The sequence below is a fragment of the Babylonia areolata genome, chromosome 35, assembly GCF_041734735.1.
Source record: "Babylonia areolata isolate BAREFJ2019XMU chromosome 35, ASM4173473v1, whole genome shotgun sequence".
NCBI lineage: Eukaryota > Metazoa > Mollusca > Gastropoda > Neogastropoda > Buccinidae > Babylonia > Babylonia areolata.
The window spans coordinates 10,130,191-10,157,278 of record NC_134910.1 but is presented as its reverse complement, the minus strand read 5'-3'; the positions used below and the strand labels follow the sequence as shown (position 1 = coordinate 10,157,278).

The 27,088-nt window shown below is 42.7% G+C and overlaps 1 protein-coding gene across 5 annotated transcripts in view; it reads right to left on the bottom strand.

Annotated features, from left to right (window-relative positions):
* LOC143277891 (transcription factor 12-like) overlaps positions 1-27,088 on the bottom strand; it is a 245,656-nt gene that overhangs the window by 15,153 nt on the left and 203,415 nt on the right. For 4 of the 5 annotated variants that reach the window (XM_076582846.1, XM_076582842.1, XM_076582844.1 and 1 more), the window contains 6 exons: positions 24,147-24,228; positions 23,093-23,169; positions 20,044-20,106; positions 17,283-17,489; positions 3,279-3,372; positions 1,669-1,852 (listed from right to left, as the gene is read on the bottom strand). In XM_076582846.1, the coding sequence (XP_076438961.1) occupies positions 1,669-1,852; positions 3,279-3,372; positions 17,283-17,489; positions 20,044-20,106; positions 23,093-23,169; positions 24,147-24,228 (707 nt within the window). The remainder of the gene's footprint in view (positions 1-1,668; positions 1,853-3,278; positions 3,373-17,282; positions 17,490-20,043; positions 20,107-23,092; positions 23,170-24,146; positions 24,229-27,088) is intronic. The other variant, XM_076582845.1, reaches the window with a different exon arrangement.

The following is a 27,088-nucleotide window of genomic DNA, read 5'->3' as shown; positions in this document are numbered from 1 at the left end:
TAGAACAACCAAAATAAAGTCAATGAATACATACATGTATACAAACATTAAAAAAAAAAACAAAAAAAACCCAAAACAATATGTGATATCAAAATACATATATAACAGAGGAGTGGAGAAAAAAATGAAGAGGCCATTTCAGGGAGCAATTTCTTCTTCTTCTGTGTTCACTCGTATGCACACGAGTGGGCTTTTACGTGTATGACCGTTTTTACCCCGCCATGTAGGCAGCCATACTCCGTTTTCAGGGGTGTGCATGCTGGGTATGTTCTTGTTTCCATAACCCACCGAACGCTGACATGGATTACAGGATCTTTAGCGTGCGTATTTGATCTTCTGCTTGCATATACACACGAAGGGGGTTCAGGCACTAGCAGGTCTGCACATATGTTGACCTGGGAGATCGTAAAAATCTCCACCCTTTACCCACCAGGCGCCGTCACCGTGATTCGAACCCAGGACCCTCAGATTGACAGTCCAACGCTTTAACCACTCGGCTATTGCGCCCGTCGTGGGAGCAATTTGAAAACCCTCCTAAATATCATTATACTATTCAACCATGACAAGTACAAAGATACCAGACACGCCCAAAATGGGGCAGAGGAAACAATTTATTCTTGGCTTCTTTGACTGTCGCTTATCATTGATAAAAAAAAAAAAAGACTCATCATTCTGGAAGACAATTTAAAGACTTTGTTATTTCTCAGTGATATTTTTGATTGCATATAAGATACAATTTTTGATTGTTTGTATATACAAGATACTTTATAACACTACTGATCAATGAACAATTTTCTCAATGATAAAACCAAAGCAGTTATCATTAAGAATCACCTGGAATCAATGCCAGCACAATACTGGCTTCTCTCTAAATCTCCCAAAGAATTTCCTGTTTCCATCAACAAAATTCCTTAACCCCCCCCCCCTCCCCCTCCCCACAATTCTTATTCACTGCTAAGATTTTGATATAAAACTAAATAATGCTGACACCCTTTTTTTTTTCTTAAGGAAAGTAAAAGAAATTTTGACATCAACAAAGATAAAAAAAAAAAAAAGACAGAAATATCTGCTGAAAAGTAAAAACAAAACTATGGCCATTCACAAAGCAAATGGCTAAAGAACATGCAAGCGTTGTGCGCGGTGCTGTTCTGTTATCTCATCAGCATCCAGTGCCAACCTCTTCCATTCCACGATAGATGTGCAGAAGAAAACTATCAAGAAAAAACAACAACAAAAACAAACAAAACCAAACAAAGCAAGAAGGAAAAAACAAACAAACAAAAAAAAACGAGACTGGATGATAACAGGTTCAGAGAGACAGCAACATGGAGAAAGAAACAGAGACAGTAGCAAGGAAGATACAGCAGAGGAGAAACACAAGTATCAGACCAACACAGAAAGAATTCACACAACAAAAACCTTACAAACTCATCAGAAAAAAAAAACATGGGCAACGACTCCCTTCTCCCCTCCAAACAGAACAAAACAACGGGAATTCAAACAGCGCGAAAAATTATCCTAACAATGAAATATCATGCCCAACAAAATTATCCAAACTATAAAAAAAAAAAAAAAGAAGAAAAGACACCAATAACTGTTGGGGGGGAAGGGGGGGGGGGGGGGGGGGGAGAGAGACTGAAGGCCACGGGGAACCGAACCCCGACATACCGTGCCCTCTTGGAGGCCGGAGGACCACCGGAGGCACAGGGAGCGGCCGACGACCCGGCCCCTTTGGACACCTTGTTCAGGCTGTCAGACGCAGAGGACGACTCCTCTCCCCCGTCACCCTTGTTGTCTCCCTTCTCAACCTTCACCCCAGATCCCTGGTCGCCGGATGAATCACCATGGGCGGCTGAAAGAAGGTATCAAAATGATAACGATGACGATACTAAAAATGATAACGATAAGAATGATAAATCATAATGGAAATTACATGTGCCCCATCTCCGCTGCTGAAAGAAGATACCTTAATAATAATAACCATCATCATCATCATAATAAAATGATAGCAATAATGATAATTATAAAAAAAATCAAAATGGATATAATTTGTGCCCTATCTCAGCTCCTGAAAAGATACCGCCATAATAAAAATGGTAAAACATAATAGAAATATATATCTGCAATCATAATAACAATAACAAATTATAATGGACACATGTGTGCAATAACAATAATAATAATAGTAAATTATAATGGACACACCACACATGTGCAATAATAATCATCATAATTGTCACAAGTAAATCACAATATAAACAATCATGAGCCCTGTAACAAAAAAAAAGAAATATATATATATCTATATGTGTGTGTGTGTGTGTGTGTGTGTGTGTGTGCGCGCGCGCACCCTAAAACCAGAATAAATTATAATGGAAATATATATATATATACGTGCCCTGTCCCTGAGTTCACAGTAAACACAAAATCATAACACAAAATGAGATAAAAAGATAAAGAGGTTTTCGCTGCAAATATGAAGAAAGAAAGAAAGAAAAATAACTCTTGTGTCCATTTCACAAAGCAAGTGGCTTGGGAATCGCCGTGCGCTGCTAAAATAACGCAACAAAATAACTATAATCAATGATAACGGAAACCATTATGTGCCCTAGATCTCCACAGAACTCACGCTGCTCATAAAGTAATCATGAAAATGATTCCAACACTGAAAACCGTTTGATCCTTCCCCTCCCCCATACTCACAAAAATAATGAACCATTCGAACCAATACACGAGCATCCACTCATGCACAAACACTCAACAAACGCTCCACACAAGATGAAGAAGAAGGATGAAAGATGGGAATCGTGCACATCATGGTCATCAGGCAGTAAATGAATTTGTGTCCACAAAAAAAAAAAACCAAAAAAAAAACCATACTATTTCACAAGTACCGACACTTTTTTTTTTGGTTTGTTTTTCTGTCACTCAATGTACACATGGGATACATTTCAAACATAAGTTTCCTTTGCAGATTATCATCATCTTTCATCATATCAAAGTACGGATGGAATATATTTTACACATCATTTCAAGTTCCCTTTAAAGATTATCATCACATTGTATTATCACCATCAATAATGTTAAATGACATAATATCATTTTCACTATTGTCAATGAACATGGATCGGTTGGTAGCTGCTAAAAGGAGCACCCCTCCCCCCTCCTTTTTTTATTTAAATTTATTTAATTAAATACTGTTTAATGACTTCGTTTTGTGTAATTCCTTCTCTGTGAATCACCAACTGCACACTTTCTGACAATTCTTCACCACCCACCTCCATCAAACGGCGGTTTTTGTTCGGACGGGACGGAGGATATACTGGTCTGGCTGACGCCGCGATCGCCCAGTGACGAAGGATGGCTACCTCCCTGAAACAACGCAACACAAAAAAAAAAACGCATGCATGATTAATTCAACAGGGGCACTCTTGCTAAGGATGGCATGTGAACCCATGCAGTTAACAGACAAGACATGTAACATACCCAGAAAAAAAAAAATCAACAAAATTAAAATAAAACAAAGAGAGACAATAAAAGCCGCAAACTTGTCCACAGCTTTTTTCTACCACCGTTACCTTACACCATCCACTGAAAAAAAAACTTGAAATAAATGTGTAAATGCAGAACTGCCCATGTCTGAACACTTTCAAAACTAATCCAACTTCTAAGAGTGAAATGACCCTGCCTTGGAAGAGGGGAGAAGGGTGGTGGGTACTGATCAAAGGACAAAGATGAAAAAATTATGTTTTCGTGTTCAGTTTCAGTTTCTTTCTACATTTCAGACAGGTTTATAAAAAGAACAGAATGAATAAAAAAAAAAATAAAATAACATTACAAAAAATTAAAAGATTAAATAATCAACAACAAAATTCATTAAAAAAAAATAAAAAATAAAAAAAAAATTCTGAAAAACTTCCAAGAGTGCTCAACAACTTTCAAGATGAAATAGATATAAAATAATGATAGATAAAACAAAATACTTTAAAGAAAAATATGATCAACTCCAAGGAGTACTGAAATCCCTTCTTTCCTAGTTTACAACAACAACAAAAACAACAAAAAAAAAACACAAAAAAATGTGTTGGGGGTTGTGGGGGACAGAAAAAAATGATTAACTCTCAGAAGAGCTGAACTTCATTCTAGGCACATGCACACACACAACAATAATTAATCATATAAAAAAACAACAATTATAACAATAATCTGAGTTAACTCTCAGGTATGCTCAATGTCTGTTCATGCCAAATCGAATAAATACCAAAAAATCTAACAAATGAAATATTTTCTAAATATCACTCAAGAGTGCTCAGTTTTCTTAGGCCACCGCAAGGGATGTACAGAGAGTTACCATTATCATTATCATGATTATCATCATCATCATATTCATCATTATCTCCATCATCATTACACATGTGAAGCCAATATCAAGGAACTTAATGATTGCTATCCGTAACTTACAACTGCTGATGAAAAAAAAAAAGAAAAGAGAAGTTTTTAAACATGAAAAACAGAATAAAATGAACTGGGAACATCTCACTCTTCTGGACCAAAGGTAACAAAATATGAATACGCTAGAAAACAACTGTCACTCTGAGGGCTTGCTTTACGCATACATGTGTTTGGTATCACAGTAAAAACGGCGAATGCCAACATGTTTTCCTCATCACAGGAATAATTTAATTTGCAGCACTTTCCATCTCTGTGATCAACAGGAACTGGAATCAGTGGGAGTGTGCACGCCCTGAATGGAAGCATCTACGTTTGAGTTTCAGCACTGAAAACTGGTTCTTAAAAAAAAAAAAATAAATTAATAAATAAAATAATTAGATTATCATCATCAAAGTATGCTGGATATCACAGGCAGCTTGCAGCATATATTTTCCACCCCTGATGATGCCTTGTTTTTTTCTGTGAACCTTTTGAGACCTCCTTTGCTTCTTAACTTCCTTCATTTACAACACATATCTTTTCTTCTTTCTTTTTTTTTTCCTTTGAAATTTTCTTTCTTCTATATTCTTTTTTGAGACTCGTGCGCTTTCCACAGAAACTTTTAAGGCCATTTCAGGACCTCAATTTTAAATATATTTTAACAAATAATGAATAAATATTACCACAAAAGAAAATCTGTTCTGCAAAGACTAAAAATAAACTGAAATGTTTTCAAGTATTAAATAGACAACAACAACAATAATAATAATAATATAATCTTTTTTTTAAGTAGCAGCACCACTGTGAAGTACCCCCCCCCCCCCCCCCCCCCCCCCGAACTAGTCCCCCACCACCAACCCCCCCACAATCTCCCCCCAAAAAAAACAAACAAACAAAAAAAAAAGCTCCCTCACCACCCCACCCCTCTGTACCAGGAGCTTCAGGGGACTCCCAGGCAAAGAAAACAAGGGGAGCTATTCTCACTGTTTAGTCAGGGGCAGAGCAACAGGTGCAGTCTTTGGGTCGGCCCCACTGATAGCGGGTGGCAAATTGGCACCTTGCTAGCCTTGGATTGGCATGATCTAGCTAGCCTGCTGGCTAAAGTTTGTCCACGCATCAACTGTTCGCACAACTGAGGGGCCGGTCAGGGACATTGTTGGGCTGGGGAGATACTGTCTTCCTGGACCATTTCCTCTTCTGTCCTTGCCTTCTTTTCTTTCCTTTGGGAATAATGTCACCAATCTTTCCACAAAGGAAATTTTTTTTTAGAAAATTTTCCTCTCTTTGATGACATGTTCACATCCTTCCTTAGGAGAGAAATATTTCCCCATGTTGGAAAACTGCTAAGTCTTTCATTTGGATTTTCCCTTTCACGAATATTTCCCTGATATACCTTTAGAAACATTTTCCAGTCACATGCATTTTATAAAGAAGAGTTTGAGTCCGTTAAATCTAATTCATCGCCATTCATCCAAGACAAGTGCAACAATTTCAAGATAAAACATGGGAAAGAGGAGAATATTTTCAGAGACACAATAAGAGGGGACTTTTCTCACTAATTTCCGTTTTCAACACTTTACACTACACTTATACAACAAATGTAAGTACAGTATTTATTTAGACATCAAAGTGTTGTATGCAAAAACCAAAAGCATAACACTTTAACAGACAGCAACAAACAACAACAATAGCAAATAGAACAAAATTAATGAAATATATATAGACCTCCTGACCGTTAAACCAACAAACGAACAAAACACAGCAAACACACCATCGTTTGATGAAAAAGCAAACTCATTCTTCATAAAAGTTACCACATAATTGAGCAGCGTCTGAGTAAACAGATAAGGAAAAAACCAATAACAAACAAACAAACATCACTGCCAACAAGAATTTTGCTAACTGGGGTGGGGGGATGGGACATCGCATGATGGGAGGCCAAGGGGAGGTCAGTGGGGGAAGAAAAGACTGAAGAAGAAATTTCACTAAAATTCACACTTAATAATAATAACACTCAAATCTGCTTACGAGTTGTGAATTTTCTTCTGTATGTATCATGAAGACAACCTATATCAACAAAGTAAAGGCCTAGAATCACCACCACCCACAGCAACCCAAATGCAACATTCATTCACCCCTAACACATAACACCCACCATGGAGGGCTAGAATCGCCACCACCCAGACCAACCCACCCGATCACAGTACTCATACACCCCTGACACACACACCCACCATGGAGGGCTAGAATCGCCACCACCCGGACCAACCCACCCGATCACAGTACTCATACACCCCTGACACACACACCCACCATGGAGGGCTAGAATCGCCACCACCCAGACCAACCCACCCGATCACAGTACTCATACACCCCTGACACACACACCCACCATGGAGGGCCAGAATCGCCACCACCCGGACCAACCCACCCGATCACAGTACTCATACACCCCTGACACACCCACCATGAATCGCCACCACCCAGACCAACCCACCCGATCACAGTACTCATACACCCCTGACACACACACCCACCATGGAGGGCTAGAATCGCCACCACCCAGACCAACCCACCCGATCACAGTACTCATACACCCCTGACACACACACCCACCATGGAGGGCTAGAATCGCCACCACCCGGACCAACCCACCCGATCACAGTACTCATACACCCCTGACACACACACCCACCATGGAGGACTAGAATCTTCACCCAGACCAACCCACCCAGTCCCAACACTCATTCAAACCCAACCACCGTGTAGGACTAAAATCTTCACCAGACCAACCCACCCAATCACAGCACTCATTCACCCAACACTCACCCACCTACCATGAAGGTCTTGAATCGCCACCCAGACCAACCTACCCAATGATACACCCACCCACCCACCATGAAGGACTAGAATCATCACCAGACCAACTCACCGCACTTATTCACACACACGCACCATGCAGGACTACAATCACCACCCAGACCAACAAACCGACCCAACGGCAGCACCCTGACACACCCACACCCACCATGTAGCCACAAAAGTCGTATCCGTACGACCAAGGGTTGTGCACCCCCATGCCGAACGCACTGGCTCCGGACCCAGGAGAGATCCCAGACTGCATGGGGGACCCGGATGACAGGTATGGGGACATGGTGCTGTGAGCCGCCATGCCCCCCTCCATACACCCCTGCAGGCCCTGCTGGGAGCACTGCTTGCGGGTCAGGGGGGGCGGGAGGGGCAGCTGGGAGGGTGGTGGCGGGGGCTGGGCGGCCGGCTGGGTCTGGGGCTGCTGCAGGGGTGCCCCATAGTGCCAGTCCCAAGAGGAGGAAGGGTAACTCCAAGACGGGTACATCACTTTTTTTGAGGGGAAAAACAGGGTGGGGGTAACACCTGCCCTGATGGCAAAAAGTCCTGAACGACGGGTGTCACAATTCACAGGTAACGAGATGAGCTAGGTACAGGTGTGGGTGGAGCCATGGCACACATCACTAAGTGTGGAGCCTGGTCATTGTGACAGGCATTCACTGCTTTCACACGACTCATCCAATGAAAACAGGACGATGGTAAATCAAACCATGACCATCACTACATACAGGGTGCAAGCTCCCACAACCACCACATTGAAAACTGAAATCTGCTGGCCCCTGGACATTCCCAGTCGTCTGGAATGGTCAACTTGTCTCAACAAAGGTAATCTTTGTGATGAATTTACTGTGAAGAATACGGCTATTTCACAAGGATCAAGATCCGGAAAGATTTGATCACTTCAATCCTCCTGGAAGAAGAGAGCGTGGAAGTTCACAAGATGGCATTGTGTCCGACACTGTAATCCCTCTGGGAAGCCATCCCAGTTCACTTATCCTTAAATGGAAAGCACTAGCAACCCATGGTCACACAGGCGCTTGTAAACAGCATGTAACTCTGGAGACTCAAACAAGTCTTTAACACTGATTTTCGGGTTAAATTCTATTTGTTGTTTTTGCACAGAACTCTCTTTTTCATTTAATTTATAATCCTGTCTGAAGAAACATGACTGCCATTTCCTTTTCACCTGTTACACATCAGTTTATATTTCTGCAAGGATTTTTTTTTTTTTTTTTTTTTCCCAATAAAAAAACTGACTGCCTGGGTTCACTTTTAATACAAGGAGTTTACTTTTACAATCTCATGAAAACATGAAAATAAGATAAATATTTCCATCTCCCTGTTCTACAGAAAGATACACAAAAAACAAAACTGCAAATGAAAAAGCTCATCCCAACTTTTCGAAGTTAAAACCTAAGAGCACAGAATAAAGAAAAAAAAATTCTGATAACTTCCCTATTACTGTCTTCTGAATTTTAATTCTTTGCAAGAGTTTCTCGGGTATACAATGGCAGGAAAGTTTTGACATCCAGACAGAAAAACAAACTTGTTGGATTTTGTTGTGGTTTTTTTTCCCCCTCTTACTTCACCTCCCAATCACAGGAATCCCCTGCACCGTAATCCAATCAAACTGGATGGAGCTGGTCAGGATACTCCAATCACACAAACAGACCACCTGAATGATACTCCAATGGCCAAGAAACTCCCATCACACTCACAGCCAAAGTCACTACCAATCAGCTGACCCCACACACACCCCAGGAACACAGCTGACCAATCACTGTGCAAGGCACTCCCATGCCGGCCAATCACAAATCAAACACCACCACAGAATGGCTCTTCTATCACCATGGGAACAGACAAGCCTGAAGGGTGGTGACTGATCAAACAAGGGGTGGGTAGAACCAAGGTATATGTCCAGGTGGCACAGTCTGGCAGGTAAAGTCTGTGATCGTGGACAGCAGGTAAGGCAGCACTGGAAGGGCTGAACGTCAAAGCAAGCTTCAAGCAACACAGATGCCTCCTTCCGTCAGCCCCATCTTACTGAGGCCACTGTCTCTGCGCCTCTTTCCTCCCTACCACACCGATAGGCAGCTTCTTCCCCCCTCCTCCTCCTCCCCACACCCCACTCCAGCTCTAACCCTCCCACCTCCAACCCACCTCTCCACCCCCCAACCCTCACTGGCTCTTCGTGCTCTCTCTCTCTCTCTCTGGCTGCTCTCTCCCTCCCACTGAGGGAAGTGGCGCAGTAGGGAAGGTGGAGAGGGAAAAGAGGACTGGCTGCACTTCAAAGCTGGAAAAGCCGTTAAAACTTCAAACTGTGCCAAACAGCTAGGGGGGGAGAAAAACAAGAAAAAAAAAAAGACGGAGGAAAAAAAAAAAGATGGAGTACAGTGCAGTCCTGGCCCTGTGCTAGAAGAAGAAGAAGAGCGTAGCTAGACACGGCAGGGTGCTTGCTACCCAGCTCTCTGCTACCCCAGTCTCTTCTCTCTGCTGCTACCCAGCTCTCTTTTTCTCTCGCCTCTTTCCTGGCAGGGTAGAGCCTCGGTTGTTGGGAGGCGAAGGAAGGAAGGGAGGAAGGGAGGAAGGGAAGGAGGAGAGGAACGACCAGAGGGAGAAAAAGTCACCAGCACAGGCACACAGCAAAGTGCTGGCAGAAAAGGGCAGTGGTGAAACAGTCATGCCAGGATTGACAGCTTGCCAAGTCACGAACCTGCTCTCTGACAGCTCCAACCCACCACTCCCACCCCCTCTCTCTCTCCTCTCTTATTTACCTAGCTCTGAAGCAATTTCAGTATCCTGAAGAAGAGGGATGCCATTTCTTTCTTTTTTTCCCCCCAAATATTGTGACAAGATATTTGCAAGGGGGTGGTGGGGGGTGTGGCTGTGGGGGTGGGGATGCGGGGGGGGGGGGGGGGGGGGGGGGGGGGGAGGAGAGAGAGGTGATAGAAGAGAGGTGTGGAGAGGACAGGACAGGACATGAGAGAGAGAGAGAGAGAGAGCAAGAGACAAGACAGCCAGCCAGTGAGTGACACAGAGAGAGAGAGAGCGAGTAAGAGACAAGACAACCAGCCAGTGAGTTTGTGACAGAGACACACACACAGAGAGGATCATTCAAAACCAACCATGAAGTCAGGAACAAAAAGGAAATTACACATTCCTGTTTTAAATCAGTCCAAAAGAGAGTCCAAAAGAAATTTTTTTTTAAAATTAATAACACTGAAAGTGAAACACATATGTTTCTTGTTGCTTCCCCCCTCCTCCCTCTCTCTCATCCCCATCAACAAAATCCATAATCTCCCTCCTCCCCCCCCCCCCCCCCACCCCCCTCTCTGTGTCTATCTGTGCACCCAAGGCTCCCCAATACCCAGCTCCCTCTGAGGCTCGGCACAAGGGCAGCAAGCCAGCAGGACAGGAAGGACAGAGGGAAGAAGAAGAAAGGGAAGAGCACGTGTGAAAAGGATCACCAGGCGGAATGGAAAACAAACGGACGAGTTGCGCATTAAGTGGTTTCACCTGAGCAGCACGTGAGTTAAGCGCTGAGAGACAGAGAGGTGAGAGACAGACGAGACAGGGAGGTGGGCAGGGGAGGGAACCACATGTGGGGCGCACACACACACATCCACCAGGCCGCTGGGCAGGAGAGTGGTATCCCCTTTCTCCCACCCACCCATACTTTTTTTTCTTTCTTTTTTTTTCCCCTTTTTCTCCCCTGCTACTGGCTCTTCTATGGTGTGTGCTCTGGTCTTCTGACTTTATTCAAAGCTGCATTGTTAAGCTATCATTTGCCAGTCTCAGCTGGATAATGGTTTCCTCATTCTCCTTTTGGTGAAGAGCTCACCACATTAAGGTGGATAACTCTTTCGGATTCCCCTTCAACTTCACAGCTGATGAGATTTTTGGGGGTCTTCTTGATCTGCTTCATATGATTCGACGACTTCAGTTTCTATTTCATTTGATTTACCTAATCAAATTCAATCAGAACTGAAAGAGCTTTAAGATTCCAGATTCAAAGGCTTTAATACCCAAGGAGAGAGACAGAGAGAGAAAGGGAGACAGAGAAAGAGAGACAGACAGAGAGAATCCAAGCCCAGTTTCAGTTTTCCCGTAAAACATTTCATTTATGTATTGTGACTGAACTGAATTTGATAAAGATAATATTCTTTAAAGAATAAAGCACACTAACACAGCTTTATGATGTCAACCCAGACATCAACAAATTCTACCCTAACTGTGGCTATCAAATCATATCAAGACGTGCCAATGCGGGCAACGTCAAAACATTTTTCAACTGATACTTGCCATGAAACAGATACTTTTTAATTTCATCTGACATTTAAAAATTATTGATAAGTGTACAGTAATGGATACTTTTCAATTTCATTTGACATTTCAAACCACCTTTATTAATAATTTTATACTGTTTGCAAGACAGATAATGCATCACATATGCAAGAAAAAAAAATGAAGGGAGGGAAGAAGAAGCGTGGATACAACGTATTTAGTGATGCACCATTTCTGTTGCACGGCTTCATACCTGTCCTCGTGTTCTTATCAAATCCTGTATGACAGGAGGGGAGAAGCTATGGTGTCAGGAGGGAAGGAGGGGGAAGACGGGGGGGGGGGGGGGAGGGGGGGGGGGGACTTAAAGGGGAGATGGGTGAGAGTGAGAAGAGGCACAGGCTTGCAGAGAACCCCCCTCATCGTAAATCCTCTGAGGTTAAAATTCAAACCACATGCATCCTTGCACAGGGCCACAAACATCATCTGCTTCTAATCTACAACTCTCCCAGGGTCTAGCTTACAACTCCCAGTTTTATTTAAATTCTACTATCATTATTATTTCTCTCTTTTCCCCCCCCCCCCCTTTCTATTCATGTTTTTAATCTTAAACAAAACAAAAATAATATTTCTGTATCTGTCAAGGAAACTTCAAATTACAAGGAGAATAAAGTGGCACAAGGGCTTTAAAAGCTTCTTTGATAAATTAGTGATTAATACAAAAATTGGGGAGTTCATATTATACTCCCAGTTCAGTTAAATATACTTGCCATGTCAAACTGATGCAAACCAGGCCTAGGCCTGTAAGTTTGCTCTTCTCGGCCAAAATTTATCGTGGCAACTCAGTGATACGACATCTCGCCATTAGACCACCATCTGCTAGCCAATAATGTCGTTAATACGAAACAAGAAGTACATTCCCTGTTTGGTTTGTAATGCAATGGTTTTGTATAAATTCTTTAAACCCATGGTCATGGTCATACATTAAAAAGAAGCTTGGGTGGGTGGGTGAGAACGATTTTGTGCATTCCATGTCTTACAAGCGTTCTTTCCAATTTCTCGTTCCTCTCTTTCTCCCCCCCCTTCTATTCTTCACCTCACTGTATCTTTTATTCACTCACTGACTCACTCTCTCTCTCTCTTTCTGTATCTTTACCATTTAGTGGTTAAATGTTTCACAAAGGAGACCCCACTCGAGATGAGAAATGGATGGGGGGAGGGGGAGCCAAAACAAAACAAAAAAAAGCACAACAAAAAAAAGCACGTCTGCGCTTGTCCATTACCGCCGAAAATAAAGAACAGTCGACAGTCTTGACTCTTTTCTCTCTCTCCCCCCTTACCCCCACCCCCTCTCATGTCTCTCTCTATGAAGCAGCAGAGTGAAAAATGGCTGACATAAACCAACACGTTGACCATTTTCAAAATAACCATCTTTGTCATAGTTCCCTCCCCTCCTTCCCTATTCCTCCAGTCCCCTCCCTCTCCTCGGACATCACTCACTCACTCACACACTCACTCTCCATGAAAATGGCTAATATAGCCAATACATGTACTGTTTCCAAAATAATCATTATCATTGTTGTAGTTCCCTCCTCTATTCCCCTATTCCTCCAAATCTCTTCCCTCTCCTCTTTCACTCACACACACACCCCCTCTCTCTCTGTCTCTCTGTGGATCAAAGACTGCTGCCAGGCATGCAAAGCAAGGCAAAGGGGGGAGGAGGGGGGGGGGGAATCAAACAGCCAGGACAGGAAGGTGTTGCCTACACTGACAGGAAAAGAAGACAGAAGTGAGAGAGTTCTGCCGTTTCTGCATCAACAGCTCCCCCTGTTGGGGGACACCACTCTATGCCATCCAGCTGTTCAACAGGCTTTGGGAGGGGTGAAGACAGGAAGGGAGGGAGGAAGAGAGAGAATGGAAGGGAAGAGAGAAAGGGCGAGAGAGGGAGAGAGCAGGAGTCCAGTCCAGATTTGCTGCATTTCAGATGTGCAGAAATACTGGAAAAGAATAGACAGACAGACAGGCATAGGCTTTCCGCTTTTTGTTCACTGGAAAAGAAAAGATTTACATTTCACACACACACACAGAGTGTGTGCACCAACAGGAAGACACACAGAAGAGAGAGAGAGAGACAGACAGACAGACAGACAGACGGACAGAGTACCAAACAACCAGAATGATCTCTGAGACAGAGCACTCAGAGACTGTTGAATGAGAGAAAGACTAACAGAGACAGAACACACCCACCAACAAGACAGACAGACAGACAGACGGGGAAGAAAAGAAGAAAGGCGAAGGCTGGGTAGAAGGGAAAGGTTGAGAAAACAGACGGGTGCGAAGGAAAAGGTGAGAAGGGGGAATGAGAAAAAGGTGAGAAGGAACCAACACGAGTAAAAAACCTGAGGGATGTTGGGGAGAAAAAAAAAATAGGAAAGAAAACATCCCTCGCAGTTCCCAGACATGTTGAAACACTTAGCTCTGCCCTATTCTCTGCCCTCCCCCTACCCCCTTCTCCTACGTGTGCGTGTACGTGTGTTGCACACATGTGCATGTATGCGCGAATGTGTGTGAAGAGAAGGTGAAGACAGCAAAAGACACAAGAGTCACAGAGAGAGAGAGAGAGAGAAACAGACAGAAACAGAGAGTGTTCAGAGAACATTTGTGTGAAGTATATAAGTAAGCAGTACTGCTACCTCAACTCGACTGACAATTATGTGTTGGGCTCTGCTATATATCTGCCTGCTGCAGTTCCTAAGTCAATAAAACCAAACCAAGGAAACTCTCAAATGAAAAGCAATACAGGTTTGCTTTATTTGACATTGTTTCATAAGTTGTGATGATCAGATGATGATATAAGTACTTATATAGCTCCTATCCTAAGTTGGAGACCAAGCTCTTAAGTGCTTTACAAACACAGTCGTTTGCACAACAGGCTGCCTACCTGGGTAGAGCAAACTGACAGCTGACATTTAGGCACTCGTCATTCATTCCCTGTGTCATTCAATCAAGTTTCAGTCACACACACACACATACACACACATTTGACATGAATGACCGTTGTGTTCTTTACCATGCCATGCAGACAGCCATACTCTTGTTTTCAGGAGGGGTACATGCTGGGTATGTTCTTGTTTTGATAGCCCACTATACGCTGACATGGATTGCAGGATCTTTCATGTGCGTATTTGATCTTCAGCATGCTGTACACACACGAAGGGGGTTCAAGCACTAGCAGATCTGCATACATGTTGACCTGGGAGATCAGAAAAATCTCCACCATTTAACCGACAGGCGCCATTACAGGGCCCTTGGATTGCAAGTCCAACGCTTTAACCACTCATCTATTCAACCTGATCTTATGCCTCTCTTGCACTTTATGCTGATCCAGGCTCAAATATCAATTATCTGTGTGTGACCTCTACTACGATTAATACAATTATCTGTGACCTTCAGTGCAAGTTAAAAAAAATCATGTGCAACCTCTTCTGTGAGTTGACATTTCTGCTGTGGTTGGTGACACTTGCAGTGAGATGCAGTCAACATTGGGGATGATCCCCCCCACCTCCACCACCAACTCCCCCATTTAATTCAGTCTTTAAAACTGACCCAGAAGAAAAAAAACCTCAACCACTCCAATGGTTCTGAGGTCAAAATAAAACTTTTACACTCCTTTAGTTATCATGGGTAGTGGATTGAACCTAGGGTGGTGCCAGTTTTTTTCCTTGCAAGTGTGTTGGGTGTATTATCATCTTTAATGCATAAATATTTCACAAGACACACGACTGCTGTTAGAAAAAAATTTTATATCTATATTTCTCTGTAAATAATTTTAGACAGAAAGACAGACAGACAGATATGATATTTTCTAGTTTTTCAATACACATGAGTGAAATGGCATAAAACTCAACAAGATGACTCAACAGAAGATATCATTAAATAAAATACTCTTTGAAAAGCACTAGAGAAAAAAGGTATTTGACAGCAACAATCATTTGCTTCCTGCACAAACAAACATATCCGACAGCCAACACTGAGGAAAAAAAAAAAAAAAAGTTTACAGACCCCCAAAAACAACAGAACAAAAAAAAAAAAAAAGCTTTGACATGAAGGGTATTTACAAGCCAAGGAAGAGAAAAATAACAGTTAAAAAAAAAAAAAAAAAGGCTTGGAGGGAGAACTGTCGACAGGAAAAGGGGTAATCCTTTTTTTCTCTTTTCACTTCTTTTTCGAGGTGTGGGTTAAAAAGTGATTGTGACAGCTGTAGATCTCATCCCCAGCAGAATCTGGCAGCCTCCCCAAGCCCGAGCCCCACGTCTCCAGCACCCGGACCCAGTCACAAAATATTTTAATGCTTTTCCCACAACCCCCTCCGTTTCTAAAAGCCATCAGGGATCCAGGAGATGGGCCTCAGAAATCACACCATCAGGCTACCCTGCCATGCGCTAATTTCTCACAAACGTATTGACAGAGCGCCACACCAACCCCCCCCCCCCACATCCCCTTTTCCCCTCTCCCCCACCCGATCTGTTCTTTTCAGCAAACGCCAGGGTCTGTTCTGCTCGTCAGGGCGGCTGTCTTTCTTTTGGCCAGGCCTACAAACACCTTCCTCTGATGGCTCCCCCAGACTTTTGTACCTCCACGTAAGAGGAGGGGAGAGGAAGGAAGTTTTGGCTCAGTGGGTAAATGACGCATGTGATAGGTCTACAAGATCCGAACCGCTGATAACTGCCACCGAGCTTTTTAACAAGATCCCTCCTCTTCGATGAGCAAACCACACATCCGCACGCCCCACCGCATCAGTACGGAGGGTGGGGGTGGAGGGCTGGGGGCTGTGAAAGGGGAGGGAAGGGGAGAGTCATCAGGAATCGTTCCCCCCCATCAGGTGATGACAGAGTGACATCAGCCTTGCCAGTAGTACGGGACATGCACCTACAATGGGCACAACATGACGACGTGTTCTTCACACTCCTCCCCACTGCACTGTGTACACATCACACACTACACACACAACACACACAGAAATGTGCACCCCACTGCACTGTGTATACAGCCACACACTACAAACACAAACGTGCAAACACAAACCTGCATGGGCAATGGGAAAGGAGGGGGCGGGGTGATAAAGTTTCATCTGGGGGGTGTGGGGGTGGGGGGAGCAGAAATTTCATCAAGAAGGAATAGAATTAATCTGGAAGGATTGAAAAAAACAACCCTTATTTAATCTATGCCAATATCAAGTTTTGTTCATGTATCTGCAAACTGAATTTTTTCAAATGTACAACTTAACTGTGAAGACTAAAACTGATTAGGGAATAACAAAAAAATTAATTGATCTATATTGACACCTATTTTTCTCCAGCATTTCCCTCACCTCCACTCCCTTATCCTCATCTAATATCGCTTACAGTTAAAAGACGTTAAAACTAAAAGAACAAATGAACCACACAGACTAGCAAATATGCACGCACAAACAGTGCGCGCACACACTCAGACACACACACACACAAGCCTTAAAAGAGATTCACTCGTCTAATATCACTTACAGTGAAAAGACAAACTACAGAACGAACGTAAGACGTTAACTCTAAAGAATGAACGAACCACACAGACAAGCACACATGCATGCACAAACAATGCACACACATGCTCAAACACACACACACACACACACAAACACACACACACACAGACATCACACTCACCATGTGGGGCTCCAGGTGAGGTGGGCCGCTCATCAGTGGAGGGTAGGGTGGCACGGATCCCATGATGCCGTTGGAGTGCGCCGCTGACATCATGGCCGGTGGGAGCCCTGGGTGCCCAGGCGGCAGCCCGGGCATGCCAGGCATCTGTCCCTCGGCGTGGTTCCGCAAGACGTGGATGGCATCGTCCAGCCGTTCCTCCATGCGTGTCTGCCATGTCACATTGTCAACTGTCAGCAGCTGTCGTCTGTGTTGTTAGTTCACCACCAGAAAGTCAGTCAAAAACTCCTCACGTTATTAACTGTCAGCGGCTGTCGTCTCTGTTGTTAGTTCACCACCAGAAAGTCAGTCAAAAACTCCTCACATTATTAACTGTCAGCAGCTGTCGTCTGTGTTGTTAGTTCACCACCAGAAAGTCAGTCAAAAACTCCTCACGTTATTAACTGTCAGCGGCTGTCGTCTCTGTTGTTAGTTCACCACCAGAGAATCCGTCAAAAACATGTCACACATTGTCAACTGGATGTCACATTGTCAACTTTCAGCAGCGGCTGCCCCTGTTGTTAGTTCACCACCAGAAAGTCAGTCAAAAACATGTCACTGTCACACTGTCAACTGTCAGCAGCTGTTGTCTCTGTTGTTAGTTCACAAACCAGAAAGTCCGTCAAAAATGTGTCACGCTGACAACTATCAGCAGCTTTTGTAGTTCACCACCAGATAGTAAGTTAAAAACATGTCACATTGTCAGCTGTCAGCAGCTGTTGTCTCTGTTGTTAGTTCGCACAGACTGTTCCAACTCATTTCCAGCTCTATGACTGTCTGAGTGTCGCTGTAGAACACTGCATCATTTCTGTTCCATTTTTGAAGGCAACCAACTCCAGCACCTTACCGAACCAACTTTAACCAGGAAAACAAAACACTGGATCATGCTGGTTGGCTACATCAATCACGGTCATGAATGCATGTGTCAATCACTGTCATGGCTGGATGCCATCAACTGTCATGAGACAAGAGAGACTGTTAGGCATGCATTCTTCAAGTCTCTATGTCACAAAAAGGTTATTCAAGAAAAGTATTAACACGGCGAGGCTCTAAGCACCATAATTTCATTTCATTCAAGAAAAGCAAAGCTGAAGAAGTGGGCATACTGAAGCACTCATAAGGAAAACAATCTGAAGATCTAACGAGACATGCTGACAGCAGGTGTAGAGTAGACACACTTCTAAAGAGCATCAAAAGTCACTGGTTCTAACGCAAATACAAAGAAAATGAAACATGCAATTCCTTTTCCTTTAAACATTTAAAACAATTCACAAACATGAAGAGAGCGGGCAGGAAAGGAAGGAAATACAAGAATAATGAAAGAGGTGAGGTGTGACCCACACCATGGAATGTCAGATTTTTCCCCTTTTTTTTTCTCCTCATCTAATAATTACTACTGTTGTTTTTTCTAAATGCTCTTTTCTCTTTCCAACAGTGAAACATTTCTTCCAAATCAGATGCAGACTGCCTGAGCGACAGCCTCCTGAAGACAATACACTTTCCACAAACTTTTGAGAGAAAAACTTGGTGTTCGAAGTTCCCCTATCTTCAGGGAGTATTTTGAAGACATATTCACATCAGCATCTTTCAAATATCTTTATTTTCCACAATTATGTGACAAAGAGAAGTGATTACTGATTCAGTACCTATCTCGAACCATCAATGAATTCTTTGCTTTTTGCACAAAACTATGAAAGCTGACTTCTGACTCATTCCATGGTCGAGGGTCTGATAGGATGCTAAGGAACGATAGAAAACGTCTGAACAATCTATGGACAAAGTGAACAATAAATGGACAAAGTAAAGTTGAAGTATCTAGCTGAAGAAACAAAAGGAATAATGTTTGTAAAGAATCCAGTTGATCATGAGTGAAATGCATACCAACCTTCACAGACACATGCAACACACATGCATGCGTGCACACACACACACACACACACACACTAAACATGTACCAAGGTTTTTCTCAAATACCAAAGTTAAAAAAATCATGGTCAGCCAAGATTTAAATCAGTTTATTCAAACTGCGAATCAAACATAACCAACTGACCAAGCGCTGTCACCAATCAACCAAAAGCAAGCAACAATCATGCAATTATTTTTCCAGGTATGTTCCATGGTGAACTGCGCAGCTGAAAAACCCTGAATGCATGAACACACTCACACACACCCTTCTCCTACACCTCAAAAGTGACCACAAGTTCTTATCTCAATGATGTACTTGTTGACAGGAGCAACAGCCGAGTGGTTAGAGTGGTGGGCATTCAATCTGAGGGTCAAGGGTTCAATCCCAGATTCAGCGCCTGGTGGGTTGAAGACCGAGATCTTTTTTTTAATTTTTTTTTTTATTCTCCATGTCAACATATGCGCCAAACAGCTAATGCCTAATCCACTTCCTGTGTTTAACCATGCAGAACAAATATGCATGTTAAAGATCTGGAAATCCTTATCAGCATTCGGCGAGTTGTGGAAACATGAAGATATCCAGCATGCACACCACCAGAAATGGAATATGGCTGCCTGCATGGAAGGGAAAAACCCAAACACACTGAGCCCACTCGTTAATATGAATGAAAGGAGCTGAATATAGAAGAAGATAAAGAAATGGAAGGAAGTGTTTTCATCCCATTGTCTACTGCTGGAGGCCAAACCAAAGCAAGTGATAAAGACTGCATGACAGAGGACAGTCAAGAGAAGGGGTACAAAAAGGAGTGGTATCGGTTACCTGATCCTCTTTATTAGGACCATGGATAGGATTGTCCAGGGGCTGGTCCATGCGGGGAGGAGGCTAGATACACAAGGAAAAGCAAACAGGTCACCAACCAATCACACAGGCTGCCTAACAACCAAGCCAAAAGGAACCACCAATCACATCACACGATGCGGCAAACGGACAAGACGGTAGTGGTTAACACAACTATGTTGGGTTTTTTTTCTTTTCTTCTAGTGACTATCATTTACCTGATGCATTACAAAGATGACAAAATACTTTTCCAAGTCAGATTCAAAACCTTTCCTTCAACCTTTGAGGAAATTATGCCATGCCTGAGCAGAGAGATACCTGCTGAACATTCTTAAGGAAAAGAGAAGACAGGACACTGACAATGAATGCCAGATGACTCCAGAATGTTCTACTGTTTTTGAAAATCAGCCGACAGGCTGCTTTCCATGTTGAGACAGCCAGCACATATGGACATCTCTGGGCTAGATGCAGTAAACAAAATGGGAACACTACTGAATACCCTTTTTTCTCTCCTAATTGAAATTCTTTCTCTTTTTTTTAATAGTGAACCCCACAACCTTCTTTATCTTGGCTCCTTTTTTCAAGGGAACTGAGGGACAACCTGGAACATTCTGTCAGTCCCATGTGTCCTGGTTTGTTTCTTTTTGGTTTTGTTGATGTTTGATTTTTTTTTTTTTTTTTTTTTTTTTTAATGCATCACTTGAAATCTTCAATCTAAAGTGAAGACATCTCTTCTTAATCCAGGCTTTCTTGCTGGTGCTGTCACATTTCAGTCGACTAGGTTAGTACAGGATTATCCCAACTGGGATAAGATGTTATCAGAAAACAGGAACAACTCATTTCATGCAGCATGCATTAATGAACACAGAGGTCAACAACCAGCAAGCAACTATCAAAGAGTGGAGGTGTGGACCAAATATCCAAGCCAAGAAAAAAAGAAAACAGTATGTCTTGTGGCAATATCACTGCTGTATCTCCCAACAGTGAGACCTGTGGCTAAACTGCTGATGTCCAAGTGTGCTGGCCATCTTACAGACTCCACATCTATCTCTCCATGTTCAGACTCGAGAGAAACACTACTGAAATGGAATTCATCCCCTTTTTGTTGTTGTTGTTTGTTTGTTTTTTGCAAAGAACATGACAATACCAAAGCTGTAACGTTTTCCAAAAGGTTTCTTGCTGGACACACCATTCCGCACACATACACACATACCCATACACACACACTCTCTCTCTTTTACTCTTTAAATTACACCAGAAGCAAGTGGGAACAAAAAAATAATTAAAAAAAAAAAAAAAAAAAGATGAAAGGGGATTCTGATTTCCAGCATACAACAGGGATCGCGTTAACGCATGTTTTTCGCGTATTTGACGCATTTTGATTTTCGCTAACGCATTTGCACAGCGCTCACGCGTAACACTTACGCAAAACAACTTTTACTCCAAGCCGTATCAATGCAACTTTAGGACTGACTTGGCAGCTAGGTTTGCGATACTGAATCAGACAGTACAAGACAAAGTGTCTGTGCATGCGGAGCACTGCGAGATGCCTACATGACTCTTAACAGCTACAGCCAATTAACAGAGTACGCACGCACACAACACTGCTTAGCTGACGAGTTTTGGAACAGAGTGGCGTCATTACAGGGCGTGACCCTGTAGCGGGAAAGTTAAACCTTGTTTGACTGCTGAACGTTACTCAGCTAGCTGGCAAAATATGATCAAAACTGCTGACCGATCAAGACTGACAGATGCGCATGTGGACACGCTGTTGCGCATTGCAATGGAAGGTCCAGCATTGAGCCAGTGCAACAAACTGATTGTCAGGGCTTGCGGTGAATTTCAGCGCCGACGTGAGCGGCGAAAATAGGTGAGTAAACCTTTGATTTAGTGTCATAGGTCTGACGCAATTCTGACTCTAACTTAAGCGTTTTTTTGCCGACTTTGCGTAAGCTGCACGCGTTTTGAAAAAGTCTAGCGCGATCCCTGATACAAAGTAACAATAACCTCACAATATCAACACAAGACAGTCACTGACAGACAATGCTTACAATACCATCACTTCCCCACCAAAGACTGTTCTTTTTCCCTTTTTATGGGGGTGGGTGGGGGTGTGGGGGTAAGGTACTGTTATGCAGATTTTTTGCTAAGTTACTTCTCTTGTACATATTCCATAGAAATTAACCTAGTTAATGTAAAAAAAAAAATTAAAACAAACTAAAACAAACAAACAAAAACTGAAAATGCTTACACATGCTACTTCTCTTCATGCTACTTCTCTTCCATGCAAAAGACGGGTAAAAATAGGTAAGTGAAAAGCTTTCAGATATATGCTAATTGTTTCTGTTCTTTGAAACCAGGAACTGGTGTCAATGACACGTTGCTCATTACTCTGAAAGCAGAAATAAACTGCCAAAACTGCTCACTACTGTTTTTTTCAGTGAATTATAAATTCCTCACTACTCTTGTTAGTGAATTTCAAATTGCTTACTACTTTGAGAGTAAATGATAAAATGCTAACTACTCTGCACAAGAATGATTAATTGTTCATTTCCCTGCAAGTTCTTGACATGTTCAGAAATGAGAAACAAACCCACAAACATCTTCTGGCAGACAAACAACGTGGAATATGTGTGCTGAATGCACAAAGAAAACAGGAAAATAGCAGGGAGGAGCATACATTTTACAGGTAATTAATGACATGCGCAAGTAAAACAATTCAAGCATACCTAAACATTTTATCAAAAAGAAAAAAAAAAAAGAAGATAAATTGAGGTCTCCAGCTACCTTCAAAGACCGAATCAATTTTCTCTCTTTCCCTTTAAAATACAAACTCGCTCATATCGAATCAAGGAACCTTTAAATATTTTCCAAGAAAAATGTGTCCGCGGTTTACTGCAGATTTTGGATGTTTTAAAAGCTGAAGATGGAAAAGAGCGGTGGGTATAAGGGCTTGGGGGAGAGAGGGGCAGGGAGGGGGGGGTGGGTGGGAAGCCTGGAAAGGGACAGAAAGGCGACAAGGATTGCTCACCAAAGAATGCAGATGACTTTCGTAATGGGGGGATGTGGCAGTCTGGCTGCTGGGGCGATGCCACTGTTGTGAGGTGCCTGCACAACACAGCACAACACAACACATCACATCAGCCGTGCCATCACCAACACCATCATACACTGCTGTCTTAACCTTCCTACCCAACCCCCACCTTTTTTTTTTTCGTTTTCTTTTTTTTTTTTAACCTATCTTTCCTTCACAGTCGGCACACAATACAACATCATCATCATCTGTGCCATCACCAATACCATCATACACTGTTGTCTTAACCTTCCTATCCCAACCCTACCGTTTTTTTCTTTTCTTTTTTTTTAACCTATCTTCCCTTTACAGTCGGCACACACTGACACACACACCCTTTATCTTTCCTTCACACACGAAACAAAAAGTGTGCTAAAGAAAGAACAAGAGAAGAGAGACAAACAGAAACAGGCACAGAGATTATTTTGACAAGCATTTACTAACAAACACATACACATATGCAATTGCATGCACACACACACGCACACACACAGACATAAACACTAAGACTGTACAAACTTGCACACACCTACATGTGCACAAATAACACACACACACACACACTGACACAGATTTTTTTTCTTAACATCTACTTAAAATGAAAAGGATTTATCTTTCCCCCTAAAAAAAAAAAAAAAAAAACACTCCATTTACATTAGTCCACACACACACGACAGGTGCACGTGCGCGCGCACGCACACACTCACACACACACACACATATAAGCACGCACACAAACACTCAAAAACATATAATCCGCAAATTTTCTTTAAAGAGAAAAGAACTGCTCAGATTTTACACAGACAGAGAAAACAAAAAACAAAAACGCAAAAACACCCACAAACTCCATCAAACCAGACCGCTTCAACAGAAAAAAAAAACCCCAACTCCATCCATCTAGACAACTTCAATTTTACATACAGAGAAAAAAACAGCCACAGACACACACACACACACGCACACAAACCCCACCTCCATCCATCAAGAGCAAAGAGACTACTGTGTTCCTTACCTGACATGGGGGGCGGGGAGGACACAGGGGTAGCAGGGTTCGATCCCCCATAGCTGCTGCTGGTCTGTTCTGTAGGGTAGATCTGAAACACACAGCCCATCCAGTCACCCAACGCGTCACACTCGCTCCAGCGAACACCGCATCGGACAATTTCAAACCACCACTGACAGCAGTGTGAGAAACAGTGCGTGCGAGTGCAACAAGCTTTTCTAATCACCCACACCCACACTGCAAAAAACACAAACACTTTAACAGACTATACATACACACCCCTTCCTCCCCCATTTCTACTCCCCTCCTCAATCTCTCCCATACACACAAAACACGGGCAGAGACAGAGACAGACAGACAGAGATAGAGAAAGAGACAGACAGACAGACAGATAGATATATATATATATATATTAAAAAAATTTTTTAAATAATGAAAGTTGGTAGTTTTGGTGTGTTTTTTGTTTTTGTTTTTTGTTGTTGTTTTTTTAAGTAAGCAATACTGGGTAGAGATGAAGGTGTGGGTATGCAGCAAGTGTGGAAACAACATTTTAAGATTTATTCTTATGAAAAAAAAAATTGTACAACACACCTGTACAAGAACAGATCAATCTTAATACAACAACATTATAATGACACTATTGACTGCAGTTTTCTTCTATTTCTTGTCATGACAGATCTGACTGACTAATGGCCCACTAAAGGAAACATCTCTAGCCCATATATTTTTTTTCTTGACTAATAATATAATCTTATCATTCACAAACTGATTTTTTTTTCTTTTTTTTACCCTTCATTCTTTGAGCTCTTCTCTGAAGCTAATTCCAAGATGCAAAAAATTTCCCACAGAATTTTGTTACTGTGTACACATGTATGCAAGTAATGTTTCTCATGTCATATTCCAGCTATGTTTTCAATCAGATGCATGGCATGATAGGTATTTTCAGATCAGACTGGTTTTTATTCAATGAAGTGTAGTCATGTGCTGGCCAACCTGGTATGGTTTTGATTTAACAGTCTGTAAATCTGGTTTTTATTTTACACTCCTACCACCCCTATTTTACACTCCTACCCCCACCCCCACCCCCTCTCTCACCCGCACACGTGCATGTATGTGTACGTGCATGCATGCGTGTGTGTAAGTGTTTTTTGGGTGATTTGGGGTGGGGTTTTTTTTTTTTTTTAACATGTACTATATTTACAGACATTTTTTCTGTTTGGGTCCTTCATCTGAATCTGTTGTAGATATATAAGTATAAATAAATACAAGCTGCATTTGCCATGCATAAAAATGTTAATAAATAAAAGCCATATGCACTATCTTAAAAGAAAAAAGAGGAGGTGGAGGGGTAGGAGTGTGGGGGGGGGGGAGAGAAATATGTGTTCTGCATCTTATTCTCTCCACCCCCACCCCACCCCACCCCACACCCCTCCCAGTCCGGTTTGGATCAGTTAGGCCTCCAGCATGGACGAATTTATTCCAGCACAAGCACAACCACATGTTCTCTCACTAGCGCCTTCCCTGCTGCAGCAGCAACAGCAAGCTGCGGCCAGGCAGGCAGGCAGGCAGGGCAGGCAACTCAACTCTCTAACCACGTGTGCATTTACAAGCTCCCTCCTGCCAAAACCCCCAGCCCCTGTTGCAACACAGGGGCCAGCTAACCGCCTCATAACCACCCCGCCACCTCCCCCCTTGATATTTTCTTGGTAAAACAAACCCCAGGCAACCTCCCTTTCTCCCTGAAAATGCAAAGCAGGTGCTGCCGGCACCAGCCAGGAGAGGCTGATGAGCCTCAGATGTAAGTCAGGTGTTGCGGGGTGTTGTGCAAATTAACAACCCCCACGACAGGGCTTGGGCAATGTCTTACAAATGGGATCACAGCTCACATCCCCTGGCGAGACAAATCTGTGTTATGCCCTGCTTTAACTCAATGCACGCACCTTCACAAATCACAAAGGAAACGATGATGATAAAACACGCGGCAATTCAGATCTGGTCCTTTCCTAAACAGCAATTTGCTGCTTACCACAGTGAACCCATAACGATAATAATACTAATGGATACTCAAGTACCCTATCAAGAAAACTACTCAAGGTGCTTTACACAGCACAAATATTCTACATAACACATTATCAATGTTACATGTATGCACCAAAATGAATCACTAAATGTATATCAGAGTGACAGAAGTATGAAAAAGCTGCCCATATTTTCTTCTGAATGTTTCCAGACAAGATGGCCCATATATGTGTGTGTGTGTGGGCGCGCGCGCGCGCCCACGCACACGCACACACACACGCGCGCGCGCACGCAAACATACACACACACGCACACGTACACACATGAATCCCCTCCACCCTACCCCTCCTTAATTTGAAATTTTTTACATTAAAAAACTTCATCATCATGAAGTATGCCAGAAAATGAAAGATCTGGATCTGCCCATTGCAAAGTCATTTTCTCAGTTGCAGCAACCCCAGTTTATAAGAGTCAAACCTTCTCTGAATAGGACAGAGCATGGCAACACTAATTTCATCACTGTCAGCATGAATTAAATCAACACACATCTGTTCTAAGAAGCCACCAGTAGAGTTATGGTGGGTTTTATTCCTTCACATTTGATAAAAAGAGTGGATCACTTCTCTGCCAAGGAACACCAGGTCTGAACTTGATAAAAATTTCCCATCATTTCTCTTCGATACACTTGTCTACTATTCACTACTTTGGGCATTTACTTGTAAAACAGATCCTTAGTTTTGGGTGCAATGGACAGGGGAGAGGCAGGAGAGTCAGTTCATGATACCTGTTGCCTTTGTCACCAGAAAGGAGAACCAATTCTCCGACTCCACCTAAAACACAAGGCGCTAGTCGGATTTTTCATCGTCACATATTTCACTCACTATCACCTCCAACGGTGGTGACACCAACACCAACCCCATGCATCAACAGCA